Below are 22,786 nucleotides of genomic sequence, written 5' to 3' on the forward strand. Positions count from 1 at the left end.
ATATACAGAAGATCAGTTTAGCATACATTAAGTAAAGATTTCAACAGTTTGCTCCCACATAGAAACACAAAGTGAAATATACTGTTTGAGTACTAGTTATAGCATTAAATCTCAATGTACAGCACACTAAGGACAAAGATCCTACATGAGGAGTAAGTGCACAGTGACTCCTGTTGTTGGCTTAACAAATTGACACTGTTGTTTATGGCATCAGTACTCACCCTAGGCTCTTGTCATGAGCTGCCAAGGCTATGGAAGTCCCCTGAGTTCACTGACTCTGATCATATTTAGACAAGGCCATGGTCAAAGTGGAAGTTCTCTCCTCCCTTCAGAGAAAGGTACCTCCTTCTTTGATGACCCATTCTTTCTTTCCACTGGGATCTCACTCGCAGAGATCTTTCATTTAGGTTTTTTTTTTTTTTTTTTTTTTTTTTTTTGCCAGACCAGAGTGTCTTGGCTTTCCATGCCTGAAATACTCTCATGGGCTTTTCAGCCGGATCCGCATGCCTTAAGGGCTGATTATGAGGCCAGAGTGCTGTAAAACATAAAATTAAAAAGGAAATATTGAACTAGAACTAAATTTTATACAAAATTGACTTAACAGAAAGATAAGTAGTGAAACATTCCATCTTCCACCAAATAGCAGCAGAATTTTTACAGGTATTTTTTATTTTATTTAAGCTATAAAAATTTCATGTATTTCATATATACTGATTTAGGAACACAGTGATACTTCCCACCCTTCCTTACCTCCTGTCCATGTCCCCATTCTTTTTCCTCTGCCCTCTCCTATTCTTACTTTAATTTTTTAAAAGAAAAATATATTTTCAGTTTACTTTATACTCATAAGATTAACCTGATGCTAAGTAAACAGTTCAACAAATAGTATGAAGAAAAAAAAAGTGGTTCTTCAACAGTCCAAACAAAGACAAAGACTGTAAACGATCATTGAATCTCAAAATCTCAATTTCACTCCAATATATTACATTTTAGGAGCTCTATTAGTTACCACAGACCAGGGAAACCATATGGTATCTGTCTTTTCTGACCCAAAGGATCTAGATTATTCTCCAGGATAGATAAAATGCTAGATCACAAAACATGCTTTAACAGGCTTATGATTAAAATCACACCAAGTATCTTTTTCTGACTATAATAGCATGAAACTAAAAGCCAAAACAGAAAATCCAGAAGTATATGGAAATTAACTACCAACCTCCAAAATAACCTATAGGTCAAAGAAGAAATCAAAATGGATATTTTGAAAGTCTTTCATGTACTTGCTGGTTCTTGTATACCCTCTTTTGAGAAAGGTCTGTTCAGATAATTTTCCTACTGTTCATTAATGATTTTCATCTACTTGAAAGGCACAGTGATAAAGAAGAGGAAGAAGGTTAAAAAGATCTTCCATCTTCTGGTTTACTTCCCAAATGCCTGCAAAAGCCAGGGCTGGTCCAAGTCAAAGATAGATGCAAATAACTCCACCCCATTCTCCCACATTGTGGCAGCCATCATCTGCTGCCTACCAGGATACATTATCTGAAATCTGGATTAGAAGCAGAGTAGCAGGGATCTGAACCAGCACTCCAATATGGGATGCAGGCATCCCAAGTGGTGGCTTAATTCACTGTACCACATGTTTACTCCTTATTTTTAAATGGAACTTATTTTTTGTTATTATTGTTACTGATGTGAGCTTTTTTGAATTCCATATTCTGAATATTAATCTCTTGTCAGGTATTCAGTTTGAAAATTCTTTCTCTCATTCTGTAGATCAGCTCTTCAGTTTGTTGACTATTTCCTTTAATGTACAGAAATATATTAGTTTGATTTAGGCATGTTTATCTAATTCTGCTAGTTGTCCTTTTGAGGTCATATCTACAAAAAATGCCTATACTTAAGTCTTGAAGTGTTTCTCCTAGTAATTTTTCAGTTTCAGGTTTTTGCCTTTGAGTCTTTGATTCATTTTGCGCTGATTTCTGTATGTGGTAAAAGATATGGGTCCAGTTTCTCTTCTGCATATGAAGAGATCGTACATCCACTGGTTCACTCCCCAGATGGCCACAATGGGGCTGGGCCAGGCTAAAGCCAAGAACCTGAAACAAACCTCCTCAGTTAATAATTAGAACATATTTGACCAGTGTAAGAAGTTACCTCAATATGAGAAATTTAAGTGGTCATATACAGGCAAAATAAAACTATACAAAATATCAAAGGAAGAAAATTAACATATACTTAGTACCGACCATGTGCTAGTCACTCTGGTAGGCATTTTTCATTATATTTTAACTTATATCTGCAAGCAACATTGTCAGCTCCATGAAGATGAACTACCCATAAATCCTGCCCTGACTGCCCAAGGCCCTGACTAGCCTAGAGAGGAACATATTAGTAAAGTCTCATTCCAGGTGAACGCAGCTCTGTATCTAGGACACTTGATGGTTTCAGTTATAATCCTTTGTGTACTGAACCAACTATAAAATCATAATACACTGGCCCTGAAGCTATCTGAAGGCTTGCCACTCTTAAGATGTCCAGTTACCTGATTATTCTACACACAGATACTGCCACCTTTATTCACCCAATTTCTCAACTCATCTAGCCTGGAGTCATCTTTAACTTTTATCTCTTACTCTCTTTATCTAATCCATCAGCAAATCCCATCACCAGTATTATAAATTATATTCGAAATTAGGCCATTTTCCACCACTGTTGACAGTCCAAGCACAATCACAACCATCTCTCACCTGAACAACTCCTACCGCCTCATCACCAACATCCCCACTTCTCCTCCTGCCTTCTTATGGTCTAGTCTTCTCACAGTTAGGGATGTTCTTAATAAGCAGTTCTTAAATAAATCAATTTATTATACATTGGTGTTCCTAATTTATGGAAGTGAATCTTCTATATGAATTTCCATGATCAACTGTGATACAAGTGACTCAACCTGGATATGAACTTAGAATTGTGTGACTCCAAAGTTCAAGAAATTAGAAATTATTTTATACAATTTAGCAATATCTTAATTATTAATTTCTGGTTATAGATCTTTAGTGTAGAGCCTAAATGAACTATAATTTAAAATGCATTAAGTCAAATAATTATTTATTTTTCTGATTTCTCTGATGTCAAATGAAAAATAATTTAGTGAAATTGTAGAGTGTTTATCAAAAATTACTATTCAGTTTTACAATTTTGTGACTAGATTTTAATGTAATTTGTCTTGTCTTCAGATCTCTTAGAAATGTTATTTCCATGAAATCACTAAGAAACCAGGTTTAGACCATTAGATACACATTAAATTATAATAAATACATGCCTATATATTTATTATAATGACATATTTTCATTGGATTTGAATTTCCAATCAGCTAAGTACTTTTCTATTCCTTCTGAGGCCTCAACATATTTTAACTAATATATTCTTTTGTTTTAAAATGTCTCCATGCAGTGTATTTCTTTTCAATATAATTATTTACATTATTTAGCCTTTGGCTGGTTTCTTATGCCATTCAATTCACAAATTAAGACATTTGGAGATTTTGCTTACAGTCTTTTGCTGGCTTGGGTATTTGAGGGTATTGAGTGAGTAATCCTCTGTAATGATACCAAAACCATAGAAGTAGAAAACTCAAAGTGAGTTTTCTTTGTTTTCAGGATCCAAAGGAAACTGCAGTAAGTATTCTTTAGTTTGTCAATAGTTTATTTCCCATTATTAACACCTTTCTAGATTGTTATTGCTTTGAGGAAAGACAATCTTTACCAATTCATATAAATACTAAGTAACAGTTAGAGAATCTAATAGTGTTGGTTTAGTAAGGTCTGTCAGTTGATAAATTTCAAATTTATCAGGAAGAAAGAAAAAATATAGAGAATTGATGACTGAGATAAAAGAAGGGAAGAGAAAAGAGAAAGAAAGAAGGCAGAGAGATGAGGACAGGGATAAATGACAAGCGCATAAAGTGTTTAGGAATATTACACTATCTACTGAAAATTATCCTCTGGAGATTGAAAGAATAAATGATAGCTGGTGGGAATAGTTTCTAGTCACCATCACTAGTTCAGCAATAATTACCAAGGCCTGAATTTGAATTCTGGAGAAGGGGATAACAATGATTGAAGCTGTTATGAAAAACTAAAGGATCCATAATTCTGATTATTCACCCCATGTTTTACTGTGCATTTTTTTAGCACCATCAAACAACTCTCTGGGTAAGTCCTTTTATGGATTTCTTTGTTTAACTGTCATCTGATTTGATTTAATATGAGGGGGCTTCAAAATGTTAGCAGAAAGTGCATATTATGAAAAACCTATGCATGAATTACAAAATTTTTGTATGAAAATAAACTCGTAATAAATTTGTTATATTATGTCTGACTAGGATACAGTATGAGGCACTAAGAAAAGATACTAGTTTTGAAGGAGTCTCTATAAGAGCAACATAAATTCTGCTAAAATTAAAGCAATAACAAACATTCAATTTATGGTGAGGCTTGGGTGGAAGAATGGTGAAATCACCGATGGTTTACAAAAACTTTATGGCAAGAATGTCTCAAAGAAGTCAACAGTTTTCAAATTAATAACTCACTTTAGGAAAGGCTAGGATAAAGTTGAAAATGAAGTCTGCAGTGGTAGACCACACACATTAATTTACAAGGTAAAAATTAATTTTGTATATCCCTACTTGAAGAGGATTAACAAGAGCATACACAATAAACACTATAGATATCTGCTTCCAGTTTACTAACAAGTTATTCAAGAGTGAGCAAATAATAAATTTTAATTGATTTTTATTAATTGTTAAAAATTATTTCATGACTTAAATTAATTATCATATATAGAAATAGGCTTTATTTTTAAAATATCAATGATTTATGCTCCCTTTCTGTGATGATTATGCCAAAGAGTATTATTATTATAATTATTGTTATTATTAATTTATTTAAAACCCTATTTGGCTTTGTTGAATATCTAATGGTTCATTATCTCTGATTTCATTCATTTCCATGTTTTAGTATTTTTTTCTACTTTGGCTTTCTTTTTGCTCTTTTTTCTAGTCTGCTATATGAAACTCTTAATTCTCAGACTTTCTTATTTTCTAATTTAAGTAGCTTCTAAATGCTGCTGAAGCCGCATCACACAAGTATTGACAGTGTATTTCTTGAACTTCAGTTTAACTATTTCATATTTCCATCATGATTTAGTAAATTACAAAGAATATTCTTTAATGCTTTATTTTGGTGTGTTTATTGCTTATTTCAAATGTTGTTACATTATCATACATATGTGTGATATGTGTGATATAGATTCTTTTAAATGTGTTAGGACTTTTGAGACCTAGTAAGCAAATTTGAAAAGAACACTTTTATTGGCTGGGTACAGATTTTAGCCATAGATAATACATATCATCTTAAATTTGTTAACTATCATTCAAATGTTCTCTACTGTTATTAATGCTTTTTCATGATATACAATTTTTAACTTTAAAGAAGAAACTTTAAATATGTAGTCATTAATTTCACTTTTCTATTTAATACTAATTTCCTTTGTATATTATCATTGCTATTAGACAGACACAAGCTCAACACTGTTTAATTTTTTTTTCATTTTTTTTATACTGGCATAATGATATACCATCCATCAATATCCTCACAATACTTTCTGGCTTAATTTTTATATTATTTAATATTAATAGTGCTCTAACTCCTTTGCATTAATTGATATTTGCCTGTTATGTATTTTTCCTGCTTTCATTTGGAACTTTAAAATTTTGTTTTCATTAATATGTAAAAGATTTCTGACTCATAACAGATGAATTTATTATATTTTACATGTATTGTTAATTGCTGATGAATTTTACCTTAATTTTACTACTTTATATTATATTTTCTGTTTACTACACATTGTTCTTTCAGCTTTAGAAATACTTACCTGCATTGTGATGGATTATTGCACCTTCTTATTCATTTTCTTTTTCTTGACTGTTTTTGGTGAATTTTGTTTTATTCATTTTACATTTTTGACATGCATATTGTTTAATTTTTCTTTAAATAATCTAAATCAGTATCATATTCCAAAATTAGTTATCCTTCATTATTTACCATCTTACCTACTATTCTTTCCACATCCTCCATTTTAATTTTTAGTAAAATAAAGAGAATAGATGTCGTGTATTTCATAGGTAAAATTCTAAGAAGATAACTCTATTTCCTGCCATGTCTCTCTCTACTATACAGATTTTATAAGTAGTTTTTATAAGTTTCTACACTTTTTATTTCCTACATGAGGTGTTTAAATATAAGCTCTATATCTGAATTTATCTTCACTGAGGGTTCCACATTACTGAAGACTCAATTTCCAATGCTAACCTGATATAAACAGGTTACTTCCTGGCACACTCTGATCAACATGTAGAGAATAATGGTGCTTCTTTCACAGATATGGCTTTTATGAACCTTAGATTTACAAAGGAAGACTAGCCCTAAGTTTTTTTTTTAATGCATGAGGACTGTAGCCTGAATTTCTGCAGATGATCAAGTATTAAAACAGCAACAGCAACAACAAAACAGCCTCTTAGAGTGTTTGCCTAGCGTAAAAATGCTTGTGTCTGACATGAGATTGCCTGGGTTTGACTTCCACTTCCCACTCATCAGTACAGATGCTAGGAGGCAAAAGTGATGCCTCAAATAATTGGATTTCTGCCACTCATATGGGAGACCTGGATTATACTTCTGGCTCTAAGCTGCAGTGCTAGCTTGGCCCCTACCATCGTGGGCATTTGGAGAGTGAATGAGCAGATGCGAATTTTTTTCCTTTTTTCTCTCTCTCTTTCTCAAAAATGTTGAGAGGAAGACTGCTCCCAATAAGAGATAGTAAATTTTCTCATTTATTAATAAAATTCCCTCTTGATACATTATTCTTGAAGCTTTATCCTTCCAGTTTTCAAACTTGATTCTCTTCTCTTTTTTTAAGATTTATCTTATTTATTTGAAAGGCAGAGTGACAGAGAGAGGAAAGACAGAAACAGAGAGAGATCTTCCATCCATAGACTCATACAACAGATGGTTGCAACACCCACGAATGGGCTAAGCCAAAACAAGGAACCTCAGTTCCACCCACGTCTCCCACATAGGTGGCAGAAGCCCAAGCACTTGGGCCATTTTCTATTGCTTTCCTGGGCACATTAGCATTGAGCTGGATGGGAAACAGAGCAGGCAGAACTCAAACCAGCATTCCTATATGGGATGCCGGCATTGCTGGCAGTGGCTTAACCTGCTGTGCCACAATTTCAGCCCCCTAAGTCAGCCCTATTCTAAAAAAAAGTTAATATTATGTACAACATTTCCAAGTGATAAGAGGAGACAGTGAAATATCTATCTTGACAGTAGGCTCCCTGTCGCTTCCCGTCTTCGTGGGGGAACGATATAGGACCCTGCGTTGTTCTTTCGTCTGCTCGGCCCTTCCCGGATTAGCTGCTGGTTCTTCCCGGGTTGGCTACCGTCCCTTCCACCTCTGTGGAAGGGCGGTTCCCCCTGCCACCTTCCCCACTTCCGCGGGGGAGCGGCACACCGCCGGCCGGCTCTCTCGGGGGCTGCACAGGTGTTCCTTCAGATAGATGTTCCCCTTAGATGTTCCTGGTGCATGTTGTCTCTCTCCTCCTTTATAGTCCTCTTCCATCAATCCCAACTCTGCTACCCACACACCGAGTACGCTGCTCTCCTCCAATCAGGAATAGGTCCTACAGTTTATTGGTTGAACTGGAGGCAGCTGTGTAGAAGCTGTTTCCCTTCTCAGCGCCATATTGTGGGAGAGCAGATGCATAGAATAAGTCTTAATTCCAGTAACTTAGTCTAGTCCGAGTTGCTCCCCACAGCTCCCTTTCTCTCTTTTGACTCTTTATCCTCTTATATTCAAGAACTTTATGGTCTTGCTGTCTTGGTATTCAGCATCTTCATAAAATACTAGTGATTTTTGGAAAGTTTAAACTCCCTCTTAAGCAGTTATAAAGTGAAAATTTGGTTTAACAATGATTTTTTTAAAGAAAGAAAAAGTAAAAAAGGATATCAAGGAAAGAGGAAGAAGAGGAAAGGAAAAGAAGGAAAAAACAAAAGCAGCAGAATCAGAAATGAGAAAAGACATGGAGACAGAAAATTTTCCAAGCACTGAGAAAATGGAAATCCCTCATAATATTGTTATTCTCTTACTTAAAGAAATGATAAGACAGGTTTCATATCTTGCAGCCCTATTTATCACTAGAGTAATACTTTTACAATTTTTATTAATATAAAGAGAACAGATTTTATCCATTTCATAGGTACAGTTCTCAGAAGATAACCATACTCCCTCCCAACCTCCCTCCCCGAATCTGCTTCCCTTCCTCCATTTTCATTAATTTTGTAAAGACATAATTTTTAAGAAAGAAAATATTTTAAAAGTCTGAAATTTATGCCCCCAAACCAATAAATATATCAATATCCAGATGCTCATCATATTGCATTGTAATAAATAATAAAAAATCTAATGTTACTCATTTCTGTCCTCTTTCTCATAATATTTTATTGTAACAGAGTCTATGGAATCTACTCCTTTAGAATGCAGAATTCATTCATGTTTTATCTTGTTTTGTCTTAGCACTGTCACAATCAAATGTAGGTAAGTTCCTTTAGTTATCTTCAATTCTGCTAGCACTTAGACTCATTCTGTTGTATTGACATTTTTTAAAATGCCCGGACTTCTTCCACTGAAGCACAGCATAATCTTGGGCTTCAGATTGCTCTAATTTCTTTGTACTATATAACCAAATACCTAAATATTACCCAAAAGCATGGAAAGTGAGTTTAAAGTTTCTAATGTATTATTATATAAGGCACATTGGCAAGAAACAGACCAATTTCCACACTTCAGAAAACAAAGAAAAGAAGCATGAGAGCAAGGAGTTAGAAAAATGAGATGAGAATAGAGACGATCCTTACAGTGTGAGAAGTAAATGGAGATACGTCTCTCCTGCGAATTTCAAAGCTTTTATGCCTGCTGGTCTCTTACTGCCTCCAACTGCAGCTGATGCTCAGATTTTGGTTCCCCTAGAAGCTCCCCAACCAAAAGGAATGTGTAGACAACCACACAAACTTCTTTGTATTTTTTTAGAACAAAGGGCTAAGCTCCTATTTCCAATGGCTAATTCTTTTTGATGTGTCAAAGAGCTGGAGACTATTTCCTCACCAAGCTGAGCTCTTGCTCCTTGCCTTCCCTCCCCTCCTCATCACTGAACATTTTATCTGAAAATAAAGATCTTTGAAAAATGAGAAACGCACTGATCAACAGAAGAAAAAAAAAGATTAAGATGGTTTCAGCTGGCAATAATAGCTTCTTTAACATAAAAAATATGAGGGAAAAGAAAAGGTGTAAAAGAGTGGCAGTAGGAGTGAAGAACAAGGAGGGGTTATAATTAAAGAACAACAAGTTTATTTGACTTAATATTTAGGGATACTGCAGATAAGAAAATTAAAGTTCAAGGACCTTGTTTAACCTGGTCAAGGGGATATAATTAGTAAAAATATGATAAAGCTGTGCTACTCTTCAACAACAAGTCCTATGTTTTTCACTGCCTCCAGTGAATTCAAAGTATTTTTTTAAAACAAAAGTTTTCATTTCGAGGAATTTAGGAAATCATATGAATTTTAAAACACATTACTTCAATTTTTAAATGCAATTTGAAAATCCTAAAATAAATGAATCTAAGTCTCAAAATTATTATGTTAGTCCAAAACTAAGCTTATCTCATGAATCAGGATATTTATTATATACAAATATACTAATCTTTTTTTTTTAATTTTTGACAGACAGAGTGGACAGTGAGAGAGAGAGAGAGACAGAGAGAGAAAGGTCTTCCTTTACCGTAGGTTCACCCTCCAATGGCCACTGCCGCCAGTGCACTGCGCTGATCCGAAGCTGAGAGCCAGGTGCTTCTCCCAGTCTCCCATGCAGGTGCAGGGCCCAAGCACTTGGGCCATCCTCCACTGCACTCCCAGGCCACAGCAGAGAGCTGGACTGGAAGAGGGGCAACCGGGACAGAATCTGGTGCCCCAACAGGGACTAGAACGTGGTGTGCCGGCACCACAAGGTGGAGGATTAGCCTATTGAGCCGTGGCGCCGGCAACAAATATATTAATCTTAAAGTGTGCCCTTAAAACTACAATGCTCGATATTTTATTATTTTTTTTTTATTTTTGACAGGCAGAGTGGACAGTGAGAGAGAGAGAGACAGAGAGAAAGGTCTTTTTTTGCCATTGGTTCACCCTCCAATGGCCACCACGGCTGGCGCACCGTGCTGATCCGAAGCCAGGAGCCAGGTGCTTCTCCTGGTCTCCCATGCGGTGCAGGGCCCAAGCACTTGGGCCATCCTCCACTGCACTCCCAGGCCACAGCAAAGAGCTGGACTAGAAGAGGGGCAACCGGGACAGAATCTGGTGCCCCAACAGGGACTAGAACGTGGTGTGCCGGCACCACAAGGTGGAGGATTAGCCTATTGAGCCGTGGCGCCGGCAACAAATATATTAATCTTAAAGTGTGCCCTTAAAACTACAATGCTCGATATTTTATTATTTTTTTTTTATTTTTGACAGGCAGAGTGGACAGTGAGAGAGAGAGAGACAGAGAGAAAGGTCTTTTTTTGCCATTGGTTCACCCTCCAATGGCCACCACAGCTGGCGCACCGTGCTGATCCGAAGCCAGGAGCCAGGTGCTTCTCCTGGTCTCCCATGCGGTGCAGGGCCCAAGGACTTGGGCCATCCTCCACTGCACTCCCTGGCCACAGCAGAGAGCTGGCTTGGAAGAGAAGCAACCGGGACAGAATCCGGCGCCCCAAGTGGGACTAGAACCCGGTGTGCCGGCGCTGCAAGGCAGAGGATTAGCCTATTGAGCCACGGCGCTGGCTCGATATTTTATTATTTTTAATTAAAACAGATTTTTATTGAGCTTTGCCGTATTTTCTTATAATTAAGTCATAGAAAAGATAATGTACTATAAGAACAAAATGAAACATATTTAGGTTGCAATGTACTAGACAACAAACTCAGATCTTCATTTTCTCTTTTAAAATTTGTAGGGGACCCAAATGGGACAGCTTTGTAGTAAAAGTCATTTAGGGGCCGGCGCTGTGGCTCACTAGGCTAATCCTCCGCCTTGTGGCGCCGGCACACCGGGTTCTAGTCCCGGTCGGGGCACCGGATTCTGTCCCGGTTGCCCCTCTTCCAGGCCAGTTCTCTGCTGTGGCCCGGGAAGGCAGTGGAGGATGGGCCAAGTGCTTGAGCCCTGCACCCCATGGGAGACCAGGAGAAGCACCTGGCTCCTGCCTTCGGATCAGCACGGTGCGCCAGCCGCAGCGCACCAACCACGGCGACCATTGGAGGGTGAACCAAGGACAAAAGGAAGACCTTTCTCTCTGTCTCTCTCTCTCTCTCTGTCCACTCTGCCTGTCAAAAAAAAAAAATTCATTTAGAAGGAAAATAGCTCAATGAATTGCAACTGATATGGCTAAGCCAATAGCAAGTAATTTAAGGTTTACCTGGAAATTAAATTTATCCCCCATTTATACCATAAGACTTAACAACAATGTGAATGTATATAATGCCACTGTACACTGTACAATAGTTAGATGATAAATATTATTTATCACAACAAAAAACATAAACTGAAAACTAGAGGTATATTAAAAATAATAAGGATAAGAAATTTTGTAGCAGAAGAAAAAGTTAACTGTACTAATAAACAGATGACAGAGATAGTCCCAGTTCTGCTTCTGACTTATTTTGTACTTAGACAAGACATGTGTTTAGTTTTTTCATATGTAAAATTTAAAAATTAAGCATAGTCATTTCATAAATTCCTTAAAACTCTGATACTTCCTAGTTCTAGCTACAATAATTATGCATGTTTTCATTTATCAGAAAAAGAGATGAGGTTTCCAAGCTGATAGGGAAAAAACAAGTAGGAGAAAATATATAAAAGTCGGAAGGAAGGAAGAAAATATTGGCAAAACCAGTTATCTAACAAATATATTGAGGCTTACACTATTCTATTTGTTGTGTGAACAAGATATTGTCCCTGCTTCATAAACAGCATAGATTCTTGTGAGGTAAGACAGAAAAAAAGCTGTAAACAAACAACAAAATAATGTCCAAAATAAATTCTATGGAAAAGATAAATTAGGATAATGTGATAGAGCAAGACCTTGGCGAGGGACTCTATAGGAGTCTTAGATTAGTCTTTAGGAGTCTTTTCTTTTATAATAGATGAGAAGAAATCTCTCTGAGGAGATATTTCAACTGACATTTGACTGATAAAAAGGTGGCAGCCCCATGAGAGTCTCAGGGACGTGAATAAGATACTTATGTAATATATGACCAACCCACACTGCAGTTGACATAGAGGATTTGATGACCCATGGGGGGAGGAGTGCAAGGGCTTCTCTCTGATGTTTCTCATCAAAAGGGGATTAACCTGGATGCTTTTAAGCAGCTGACTTTAATGAATCTTGAGTGTGTGAGTGTGCCCAGTTAGCACAGTTCACAAGGGAACTAAAGAAATTTCCAGTTGTTTCTCCACCATGAACCCTTGGTGCGTAGAGACTTTGTCTTCTCTGGTTGCCTCTTTCTACACAGGCCTTAATTCTGGAGTGTCAGTTTTTTGCCTTCTTAGCAAACCTTATCCTACTTTTTGTGACTTCAAGCTGAAAGAACCAAGAACACAGGCATCAGTTTTTAATTTATACTCATTGTGTCATTAAAACTTGAGCTAAAAAATTATTAAATTCTATCCCTTTTGGACATTAAAGATAATCCCAATGGAGGATGAGAATGAATGAACTTCATGTAGCCATTTAGGAGCCAATGTAAGTAACACAAATGCTCAAACGTTCTCCACTGAAAATAGTGGGGAGTTGCAACTATGTTAGTTCGTACAATTACTGTTACTATGAAATTAGTACCACTGAAATTAAATCACTTTTTAGTGAAACATTCCAGAAAGAGGAGAAAATGTGATGAGTATGGAGCAAAGTTCACTGAATTTATAGTCAGGAAGATTTGAGCCAAAAATTGTATACCTTTTTACATATGCAGGCACAGCCATTTTCTCTCTCGGTCTTTCTTATATTGCCTTTCTTTGGGTTGTGAAGCTATTATGGAGAGCAGACTCTCCAAACTGGAAAGATAAAGAAAGAAATGAGAGAGAAATAGAGGAGAAAAGGAAAAGGTGATGAATGAAGTGGGAATATCTAGTAAACCTGGACTCGTAGAAGCCTTCACTCCTGGATAATGTCCAAAGAGGAAGAAGATGATCTCATTTGTAAATGTGGAAAGGTCATGTGCCTACTGGAGGATGGAGAATCTAATATATTCTGAATACACAATTTCTGGAAAAAATATAGAAAATGGATAGATTATTTAAACCACCAAATCTAGACTGATTTGAATGTCTGTTATTGTTCTTTAGCTTTACCTCAAGGATCCGTGAGTAAGTTTTTATTCTTGTTTCAAAATATGGAATTGTTGGGCTCCTACCCAAGGCAGAAGACCTCTGCCTGTCATATCTGTTTCTTGCTATGTATAAGTGACAGAACTTGAGGCTCCTGACTCCCTTATCTTGTTCTTCATTAGTCATCTTCTACACTTTTCCAAACTTTATCATTTTCTTCCTCTATAAGTCTGTTAGACACCCTTCCTTGCTTAAGGAAATTCTTCTACTCGCCTTTGGCTACATATTCTCACCCTACCTTACATCTTCAGCAGTCATAGCATCTCCCTTTTCTATCTTTACATTTTTTCCATCCTTTAACTTGTTTTCCTTAAGGTATGGAACAGGTCTGATTCTCTTCCATCCCAAAAGGATCCTATCTGTACTAGTTCTTCCAAGCTATGGGCTTGGAAAAAAAAGTTATTGCTCACCTCTTAGCTGAACTACACACTATTCTTCCATGAACTAAGGGTAGTATAAGAAGGAATAAGGCCTCCTAGCACTTTTAAAATAAATTCAGTTGCTGATTAAAGTATTTTAAAAATACAGATAACAATTTCCTAGCAGTAAAGCATGCAAGCTCTAGAGCCAGGATGCCACTCTGTACTTAGAAGTTATTTAAACATATGCTAGTTACTCAATCTTTCATGAATTTTTAAGTGGTTACATAACTATGGATAATCTAATCAGCCAGTTGAAAACTAATAAAAAAGATAGAAGAACAAAGAAATGAGGAAACTGGAAGAAACTAATGGAAAAGGAGAAAAAACTAGGATTGTAAAGTTCAAATAAATCTCCTGGAATTGATTTCAACTGACTGTCAAACAAACAATACATTTTCTAAATGAAGGAAAGATCTAAAGATAGTACAGTAAAATGAGGAAATCAGGGATAAACCAGAAACAGATAATCTTGGTTGGACAGTCCTTTTTTTCCCAGAGCTACTGCTTTTGGGAAATTTTTTCATATTGAATATTACATTTTTGGTTACAAACTATGGTCATATTTCCTTCTAATAAAACTGTTTCTTGTTAAAGATGGAACAAATTAGATCATAATTCTCTCTCAAATGTATCATAACTTCAAAGTGTTGAATAAGTTTATTAATCATAGTATTTTATTTTTATTAATATAAAAAGAACAGATTTCATGCAGTCCATAAGTACAGTTCCAAGAAGACAACCATACTTCCCTCCTACTCCTCTCCTCCCAATCCCCCTCCCTCTCTCCACTCTCTTCCTTTCATCAGTTGTTGTAAAGACATAATTTTAATCCACTCTATGTTTACAGTCTCAATTCACCACTAACCATAATATTCAACAAGCAAAAGGTAGTAAGAACACAGTTCCACAGGAATATAAACAAGGGATAAAATCAATAATTATATTACAAAATGTCCATTTCATTCCTATACATTTTTGTATTCTATATTAACGGCCACATATCAGAGAAAACATGATATTTGTCCTTTTAAGACTGGCTAAATTATTGTTTTTAATTAGATGTGATCCAACCAAATGTGTCTAACTCAGGCCACAGTCCATCTGATGCTGATCTCACATGGCACTGTTGTACTTTAAAGTATATATGGTATCCACTTAGAATCCTTCCTCTCTCAAAGTACATAGAGCTACCAAATTAGTCATTGTTGCCCCAATGTCACCTGCAGATGTAGTTTATTTTTGGCTAAGTCTTTTAATTTTGGTTTTTATTTGCCTCTCCACTCTGAAAGTTAAAAAATGAATACTTTCATAAAGTTTTTAATTATAATCACTGAATATTTCTCCATATAACATTTCTAACAGAATTTTTCAACTTTTCCATCTGTTATTACTGCTGATTTTTTACTGTACCGTATAGTGTGACAAATGATACAATTTCCATGATAAAAATGAGGAAATTCCTGTTCAGAAGATTTAGTGACTTGCCCAAAGTTATATAATTTCAGAAGAGCAAACAGGAAGTTATTTGTACCTCACAGCTGGGAGGAGGGAATAGGATTATGTACATTTCATGGCTTCTCAAAGTCTAAATCATAAGATGATAACTGCCAATTTTTTATTATAGGTCATACAAAGTGTATAAGAGCAGCTCAAGAACCTCTGTGTAAGTTTCCCATATTTACAACTCAGTTCTTCTCTTCGACTTTTCTACACAGTGGCCACTATTAGAGCATTGGGGAAGGTGATGAAGAGGAAATGAAAATGAATTAAGGAAAGGAGAACAACTGGCTGCTTTAATGTTCTCCCTTTATCAGTGTAATGTATTAAAATAGGTTTCCAGATCCTCTAAAGTAACTCATTTTTTTATTTAACAAAGTGGAAACTCTGCTAATAAGAACTGAATTAACTTAAAGGTATAAGAAAAGTCCTGGGGATCAATGGAGTGATTTATCAGAACTAAACTTGTAGAAGGACTTGATAGAATGAAGGTAGCAAAACTTGAGAAACAGAAAAACACTGAAAGGCATACGACCTTATCAGTCTCTTAAGCAAAAATAAGAATACAGACTTAACTTTTTTTTTGCCTTTCCATGAAAATATAATATGCAGTAAATACTTTTTCTGAAATTACCTAAAAATGAACATCCTTGAATTACGCTCTCTCAGTTCTTACTTTTGTCTTTGTATTTTAGCTGGTGCTGTGGGACCCATCAGTAAGTTTTTTCCACTATATTTTAATTCCATATGCTTTGCTTTGTTACACTGTAAGAGTATGTAAGACACTTATATTCCTAGATGTTTGTATTTCCATCTGTACAAATGGTAAATTTTTCCCCTACATCATTCTCCACACCTTTTTTACTGTACATTTTTATGGGTTACATGTGATACTATATGCATTCAATGTGTAATGAACAAATGGGGTTTGTTAGCTTTTCAACTTCCTTAAATATTTTCAAGTTTTTTCATAAACACATGATAGTGGCACATACTGTGGGTGTGGATGTAGAATATGATGTTTTAATAGATATACATTCTCTATTCTTACATTAATGAACTGGGGTACCTCTGTAAGAAAGTACCATCACTTATAATTTTTCCAGAATCTTGAGAATCAGCAGTAAAGAGAAAAGTGTTAAAAACAAGAGTTGTTGAGAGAAAGGTCAGAAGGTTCAGCTGCTTGAAAAGCCAGTAACACTCAGAGGAAGAAGCTCAATAGTAATCACTACTCAAGACTCACAGAGTATCAGTGACACACAGTGAGCTGAGCTGAGTCCCAGCTCACTGAGTGAGGGCCTCCAAGTTATCACTGATGGTTATATGGGATCTATATGCCCTGTAATGAAAAAGTATAAATCGGGAAGAAGTGTTCATCCAGATAAATTTGAGGTAATAATACTAAATATATCAGGCAGAAGCACTAGGAGGAAATAGAAAGTGAGGGGTAAGGGAGATGCAGTTGGTTGAGAAAGAAGAAAATATAAATGGAAACAGTGACGCACAAGCGATGTGATACTTCACTAGCCCTGTATGGCCTAGTCTCTTAGAGTCCAATGGCCTGCATTAGCATATCCTTAGAATGTGTGAGATGCAAGATCTCAGCCTAACTCTTATCACTGACCTACTAAATCTAACTCTGCACTCCATCAAGATCCCCAGGTGATTTGTGTGTGCCTTAGAGCTTTATAACAAAGTGCAGAGATTTTAATCCTCTGCATTTACAAAGAAAGTAAAAAAAAAAAAAAAACTGAGTGAGCCTGGTTCAAGTTAACCAATCTTTTTATTGCTATGCAAAATTCCTTTTCATCCTCCATGCAAAAGTAACATTAAAATCAGTAAGAAGAGCTGGCGCCATGGCTCAATAGGCTAATCCTCCACCTGCGGCGCCGGCACATTGGATTCTAGTCCTGGTCGGGGCGCTGGATTCTGTCCCAGTTGCCCCTCTTCCAGGCCAGCTCTCTGCTGTGGCCCGAGAGTGCAGTGGAGGATGGCCCAAATCCTTGGGCCCTGCACCCACATGGGAGACCAGGAGAAGCACCTGGCTCCTGGCTCCTGGCTTCTGATCAGCGTGATGTGCCGGCCACAGCGTGCCAGCCGTGGTGGCCATTGGAGGGTGAACCAATGGCAAAAGGAAGACCTTTCTCTCTGTATCTCTCTCTCACTGTCCACTCTGCCTGTCAAATAAATTAATTAATTAATTAAATAAAATAAATTTAAAAAAATCAGTAACAAGAATGATGAAACTTACCAGGGCTTAATTCATTTCTTAATACATTTCTATCCATCACTTCTGAGGATACTCAGAGCATGAGCCCCTGGAACAGGGCTAGCCCTAAAGGGAAGAATAAACAGAATGATTTGCGGGTTGGAAATCATATACCACACCTGTGTCTACTCTTCTACGAGTACTTATACACATGAAACAGGATCAAAATAATCAGAATTCAAACTTCAAAAGCAAATACTGACAAGACATCACAAATAATGGAGTTCACCAAGTGTATAGAGGTGACATTGTGTGTGTGAGTGTGTGCACAAGCATGTGTGTAAAAGAGAAGACTATTATTTCCAGGCATGTGATTCTAACGTCTCATCCCTTAACCCACTAACCTTACCAATGAAAGTCTTGAAAATTTAAGTAGTAGTTTCTATAACCTCATATAATAAGATATTCCAAGCCAAGTTACTCTGTTGAATAAGTGCCAAAATCACCACAAAGACAGGAATTTCCACTGCCCCCTTTAGAAGATGGGTCTATAGCTTCTAGCCAACAATTTCAAATTAGCCCAGGTAGAAGAAAAACTGTAATTGACTTGTTACCGGAGAAATTGGAGGGTTCTTGTCTTCGTGCAAGAAAGAATTCAGGTGTGAGACAGAGAGTAGTAGGAGGTAAAATAGCAAGGTTTGTTAGGGAAGGGACATCCGTAAGGATGGATGGGCACCTGTACAGACAAAGCCTGAGAGACTGGGGCGGGGGGGTGGAGGTTACATGGTTGAGTGGAGAGATTACACCTGGCCAGACCAGGCAGGTGGCTCAACAGAGAGGCAGAGGGCTGAGCGCGCAGTCCGGTTGAGGCCGGGGGTTTTTAAGGAGATGGGTCTTTGTCTTCACACATCTCCTCCTGAAACAAAGGATTTTATGGTTGTAAATATTAAGAAGCTCCTATCTGAGTTTTGCCTTGAAGGTATCAGACAGGAGGAAGCCTAGCTGGCGCCATCCTGGGTTCAGAGGGTGGGTGAGCAGGACCCTCTAGAGAATGGGGATCCGGAGCAGGGTGTTCGAAATGCAGATACTGGGCTGCACCTGGGAGATTGTGGAAGATCTGTCAGGCAGAAGGGGCGGGGACCTCCACCTGGCAGGTTATCAGGTAGAAGGGGGCAGGGCAGGATGCGAAGGCTGGGCTGCCCCTGAAACATTGTCAGGCTGACTTTGAGATGCAGATGCATATGATGGACATAGATGTCTTCTCTTTAGGCCTTTATGTTACACACACATAAACTCATAACTGACTTTCTACCTAACAGACTGATATACAGATAAGGTTTCTTCCCCATCCACCAGGGAAGGAAACTTGATCACTGCATACCAGCAGTTCCAGGTATAAGATCCAAACAGTAACTGGGGTCCCCCAAGGTGAGGAATGAAACATTTATAATATTTGTTCTAGTAAAGTAGAAATGTTCCTGCTGATTTCTGATGTTTCTCCCGAAAAAAAAAAAAACTATATTTACCTGTACCAAAGAACCATTCTAATTCTGTTTTGTTTTCTTGTATTTTAGGTGGAACTATTGGACCTATAAGTGAGTTCCTCTTCTACTCCCTAATTCTAATGTTCCTGGGCCTTCTGTGGCATTGGAGGCCCTTTCTACACTCTGTCTGCTTCCATTTCTTTCTTTCTTTTTTTTTTTTTTTTTTTTTTTGACAGGCAGAGTGGACAGTGAGAGAGAGAGACAGAGAGAGAAAGGTCTTCCTTTGCCCCTGGTTCACCCTCCAATGGCCGCCGCTGCAGCCGGCGCACCGCGCTGATCCTGGCAGGAGCCAGGATCCAGGTGCTTTTCCTGGTCTCCCATGGGGTGCAGGGCCCAAGCACCTGGGCCATCCTCCACTGCACTCCCTGGCCATAGCAGAGAGCTGGCCTGGAAGAGGGGCAACCGGGACAGAATCCGGCGCCCCAACCGGGACTAGAACCCGGTGTGCCGGCGCCGCAAGGTGGAGGATTAGCCTATTGAGCCACGGCGCCGGCTCTGTCTGCTTCCATTTCTACACTGAAGGATTTCCCACTCATGCTTCTTGACTGAATTTAAATCTCTTGACAACTTGAAATGCCCAAGACATTAGACAAAATTCCCTGAGATGTCACTGAGTTTAAGACAAAGGAAGGCCAAATAATTCATACTTTAAATTATTTTATTATTTTTTTAAGATTTATTTGTTTATTTGAGAGGTAGAGTTACAGACAGAGAGAAGGGGAGATAGAGAAAGGTCTTCCATCCTCTGGTTAACTCTCCAAATAGCTGCAACAGCCAGAGCTGAGCTGATCTGAAGCCAGGAGGCAGGAGCTTCTTCCAGGTCTGTCAAATGAGTTAAGGGGCCCAAGAACTTTGGCCATCTTCCACTGTATTCCCAGGCCATAGCAGAGAGCTGAATCAGAGGAGTAGCAGCCAGGATACAAACCAGCACCCATTTAGGGTGCTGGCGCTATAGGAAGAGGTTTAGCCTACTGCATCACAGCGCCAGCACCTTATTCTAGTTTTAAAAATTATTTATATTCCTCCTTTAAGATGGATACTGCATGATTTTATATATAGGAAGATTATGGGACTTCCATGCTAAAATTATATCCAGTCCTGTTTCAGTTATTCTCTGGGCTGAGTTGCTTCATAGAGAGAATATTTGTGACAGGAAACCTGTTAATATCATACTACACTAATTTTCCCTATTTTCTGTATTTCAGTGCAATTCACAGCACCTGTCCGTAAGCATCATATTTGTTTCTTCTTTGTGAAAATTTTAACATTTGTCCTATGAGGTTTCAGGGCCTAATCTTCCCTGATTTCTTGAAACCAACTTTCTTGACTCCCTTAACATTCCCTTATAGCTTTCAAAGAGGCAATGCATAAAATCAAGAAACCACAAACTTCACAGTCTGATTAAAAAAAAAAAGAAAGAAACTAAAGAGGCAGTTTTAATGACAAATCATCAAGGGAAAAAGGTATACTACTCTCCGAGGAAATGAGAAAATATGCAGCAAGTAACATAGAAGCATTACAAATTAATAGAGAATAAGTCTTTCCCAATCCTCTGAAAGATTTCATACATCATTAAAAAGGGAGGGAGGCCTTGATTTTTGTATGTCTCCTATACTGTGCAACAGGTAGCCTGCTTGAGGATTGTTAGACAAGCAACCCTTGATCTTCTCAGGGTTCTAAGACTTCCTCTAAAGTGAGTGTGGGGGAATGGGTATTTCCTTCACATTGGCGAAGCATACTGAGTTCTCTCTTGCTTTCTTCTCAGCTGGAGCTACAGGACCAATCAGTAAGTTTGCCGATTCTCAATTGTGGAACACTTTTCTACATTGTGTTAAGGATCTTCCCCTGGCTTCCACAGTGGGATTTCAAGGGTTTAGAGTTTCATTTTCTTGGCCTTTTTGTTTTCCTCTACCAGGGACTTCAGTAAGTAAATGGTTTGTGAACATGCATTTCACTGATAATACACAAACTATGAGATAAGCCCTTGGAGAAGGTTCCCAATTACACATAGGATTTTTAAAAGCACAGTGACATGGGAAAAAGTTAAGTAATCAGAGAAAGGAATGAAATTTAAATTTATGAGGATTTTCTAATCCTCTACAGGGGTTTAAATGGACAAAAGTGCTGAATTCTCCTTGGAACTTTTGCTACTCATCCTCTCAGTGGATCCACTAGATGGATCTATGTATTTGCTTGCCATAGCATCCCACCAATAAAATCAGCTGCCCAGCTACAGCTGATCTGTACTTTACTGGTACAGATTCTTACAAGGAAAACCACATAAATAAGAATGTTGGTCTCCAGAGCCTGAAGCACCTACTGATTTTACTTACCTCTTTTCTCTTTTATTTTCTTTTCCCAGAGTTAACTCAAAAAACCATTGGTAAGTCATCTAAATTTCAAATTGCCACTTAGTTTTTAGTACTTAGAACATCAATCTTTTTTCACCTCAACGATTTATGCCCACAGACTCAAGGATCCAGCGCTTCCATCGTGTTATTATCCCACCCACAACTCCTCTAGGTTGGACTCACCCAGGTTCTGCCATAAAAATTGTGAAGCTGAAATACAAAGTGAAAAAATTGGACTCACCCAGGTTCTGCCATAAAAATTGTGAAGCTGAAATACAAAGTGAAAAAATAACTTTCAGGAATGATCCTGCCTGAGCTATTCCCACTTATGTGTAGCACTTAGCTCTTCAGAGCCAATGTATAATAAAAATTTTAAAAACAGCATTCAACTTCTTGCTTTTCATGCAAATAACATTTTAATTATTAGATTATTTAGATTATTTTAATTTTATAAAATAATGTAAATTTTAAGTTTCTTGTCATGTCTTCTTGTTCTGAAAAGTTCCTTACAAGACAATTAGGTTCCATTTTCACCAACTTTTAGCAATTTTCTCTAATACATTTTTTCAGAAAAACATTGTAAATAATGGTTATGTTCCAAGGTATAACTGTTCACAACTACATGTTTGCAAACTGGAATGTGTATTTATATAAATGATTACAGTTTAATTCACAAAATGGATTATAATTAACAAAAATAAAATGTAATAAATTATAAAATCAAAAAACATGATTTGTAGTTTCTCTATATTCATTTGATAGAATGAATGAGTCCTATATCCTGCTGCACCACAATGCTGGCCCCAGGAATATCTTCTTAATAGGTATTTATAGGTCTCCCAGTTCAGATGCAATCTACAAATCAAAGCCCATTCTTACATAAACAATGCTGCCAAGTAATATAGTTGGCTTTCAATCTTTATCAGATTGCCAGGGGATCACAGCTGGAAAATCAACCTAACAGTCAGACTTCATTAAAAACAGGGTTTTGTTAATCCTCTGCTGACAGATTATAAAGCTAATCAAAACAGCAGTCACCCAATAAGTTAGAAGCTGTGATAAAGAAGGGCTGAGTCCTTACCTCCTATACTAAAGCCTACCTCTGGAACAGAAAGATTTTAGTGCAAGTATTATCCCTGAGAAAGCATGATCTTCTATTTTTACTGACAGGAAGGGAAAGTACAAAGTTTTCACTTTAATATTGCTTCAGTTGACATGGATCATACAAT

General features: G+C 37.3%; 1 protein-coding gene and 1 long non-coding RNA gene across 5 annotated transcripts; one reads left to right on the plus strand and one right to left on the minus strand.

The window, feature by feature from the left end:
• Positions 1–415: 415 nt before the first annotated feature.
• LOC149126699 (uncharacterized) lies at positions 416–18,429 on the minus strand. Its single transcript, XR_016234677.1, has 3 exons — positions 18,277–18,429; positions 17,705–17,788; positions 416–535 (listed from the first exon to the last, which is right to left on the minus strand). It is a non-coding gene; the product is annotated as an uncharacterized LOC149126699 (long non-coding RNA).
• A 16-nt stretch (positions 18,430–18,445) lies between these two features.
• Positions 18,446–21,904, plus strand: TSBP1 (testis expressed basic protein 1). 4 transcript variants are annotated; one of them, XM_089334117.1, is made up of 6 exons: positions 18,446–18,641; positions 19,237–19,257; positions 20,412–20,432; positions 20,972–20,992; positions 21,569–21,589; positions 21,676–21,904. In XM_089334117.1, the coding sequence occupies exons 1-6, from the start codon at positions 18,446–18,448 to the stop codon at positions 21,870–21,872; spliced, it is 477 nt and encodes a 158-aa protein (XP_089190243.1). In that variant the 3' UTR covers positions 21,873–21,904. The 4 variants fall into 4 exon arrangements, 3 of the variants coding, with proteins under 3 accessions (XP_089190243.1, XP_089190244.1, XP_089190245.1); XM_089334119.1 differs by having other exon boundaries at positions 18,601–19,090; XM_089334118.1 differs by lacking the exon at positions 20,412–20,432.
• The last annotated feature ends 882 nt before the right edge of the window (positions 21,905–22,786 follow it).

This window comes from Oryctolagus cuniculus, chromosome 5 (genome assembly GCF_051225735.1).
Source record: "Oryctolagus cuniculus isolate XC-2025 breed Fujian yellow rabbit chromosome 5, ASM5122573v1, whole genome shotgun sequence".
NCBI lineage: Eukaryota > Metazoa > Chordata > Mammalia > Lagomorpha > Leporidae > Oryctolagus > Oryctolagus cuniculus.

Bases quoted from the DNA above. Each gene is read 5' to 3' on its own strand.
- TSBP1 (XM_089334117.1), top strand. From the start codon at position 18,446: ATGGTTGAGTGGAGAGATTACACCTGGCCAGACCAGGCAGGTGGCTCA. The intron at 19,258-20,411 runs GTGAGTTCCTCT...TCTGTATTTCAG, and splicing joins TGGAACTATTGGACCTATAA to TGCAATTCACAGCACCTGTC. The intron at 21,590-21,675 runs GTAAGTCATCTA...TTATGCCCACAG, and splicing joins GTTAACTCAAAAAACCATTG to ACTCAAGGATCCAGCGCTTC.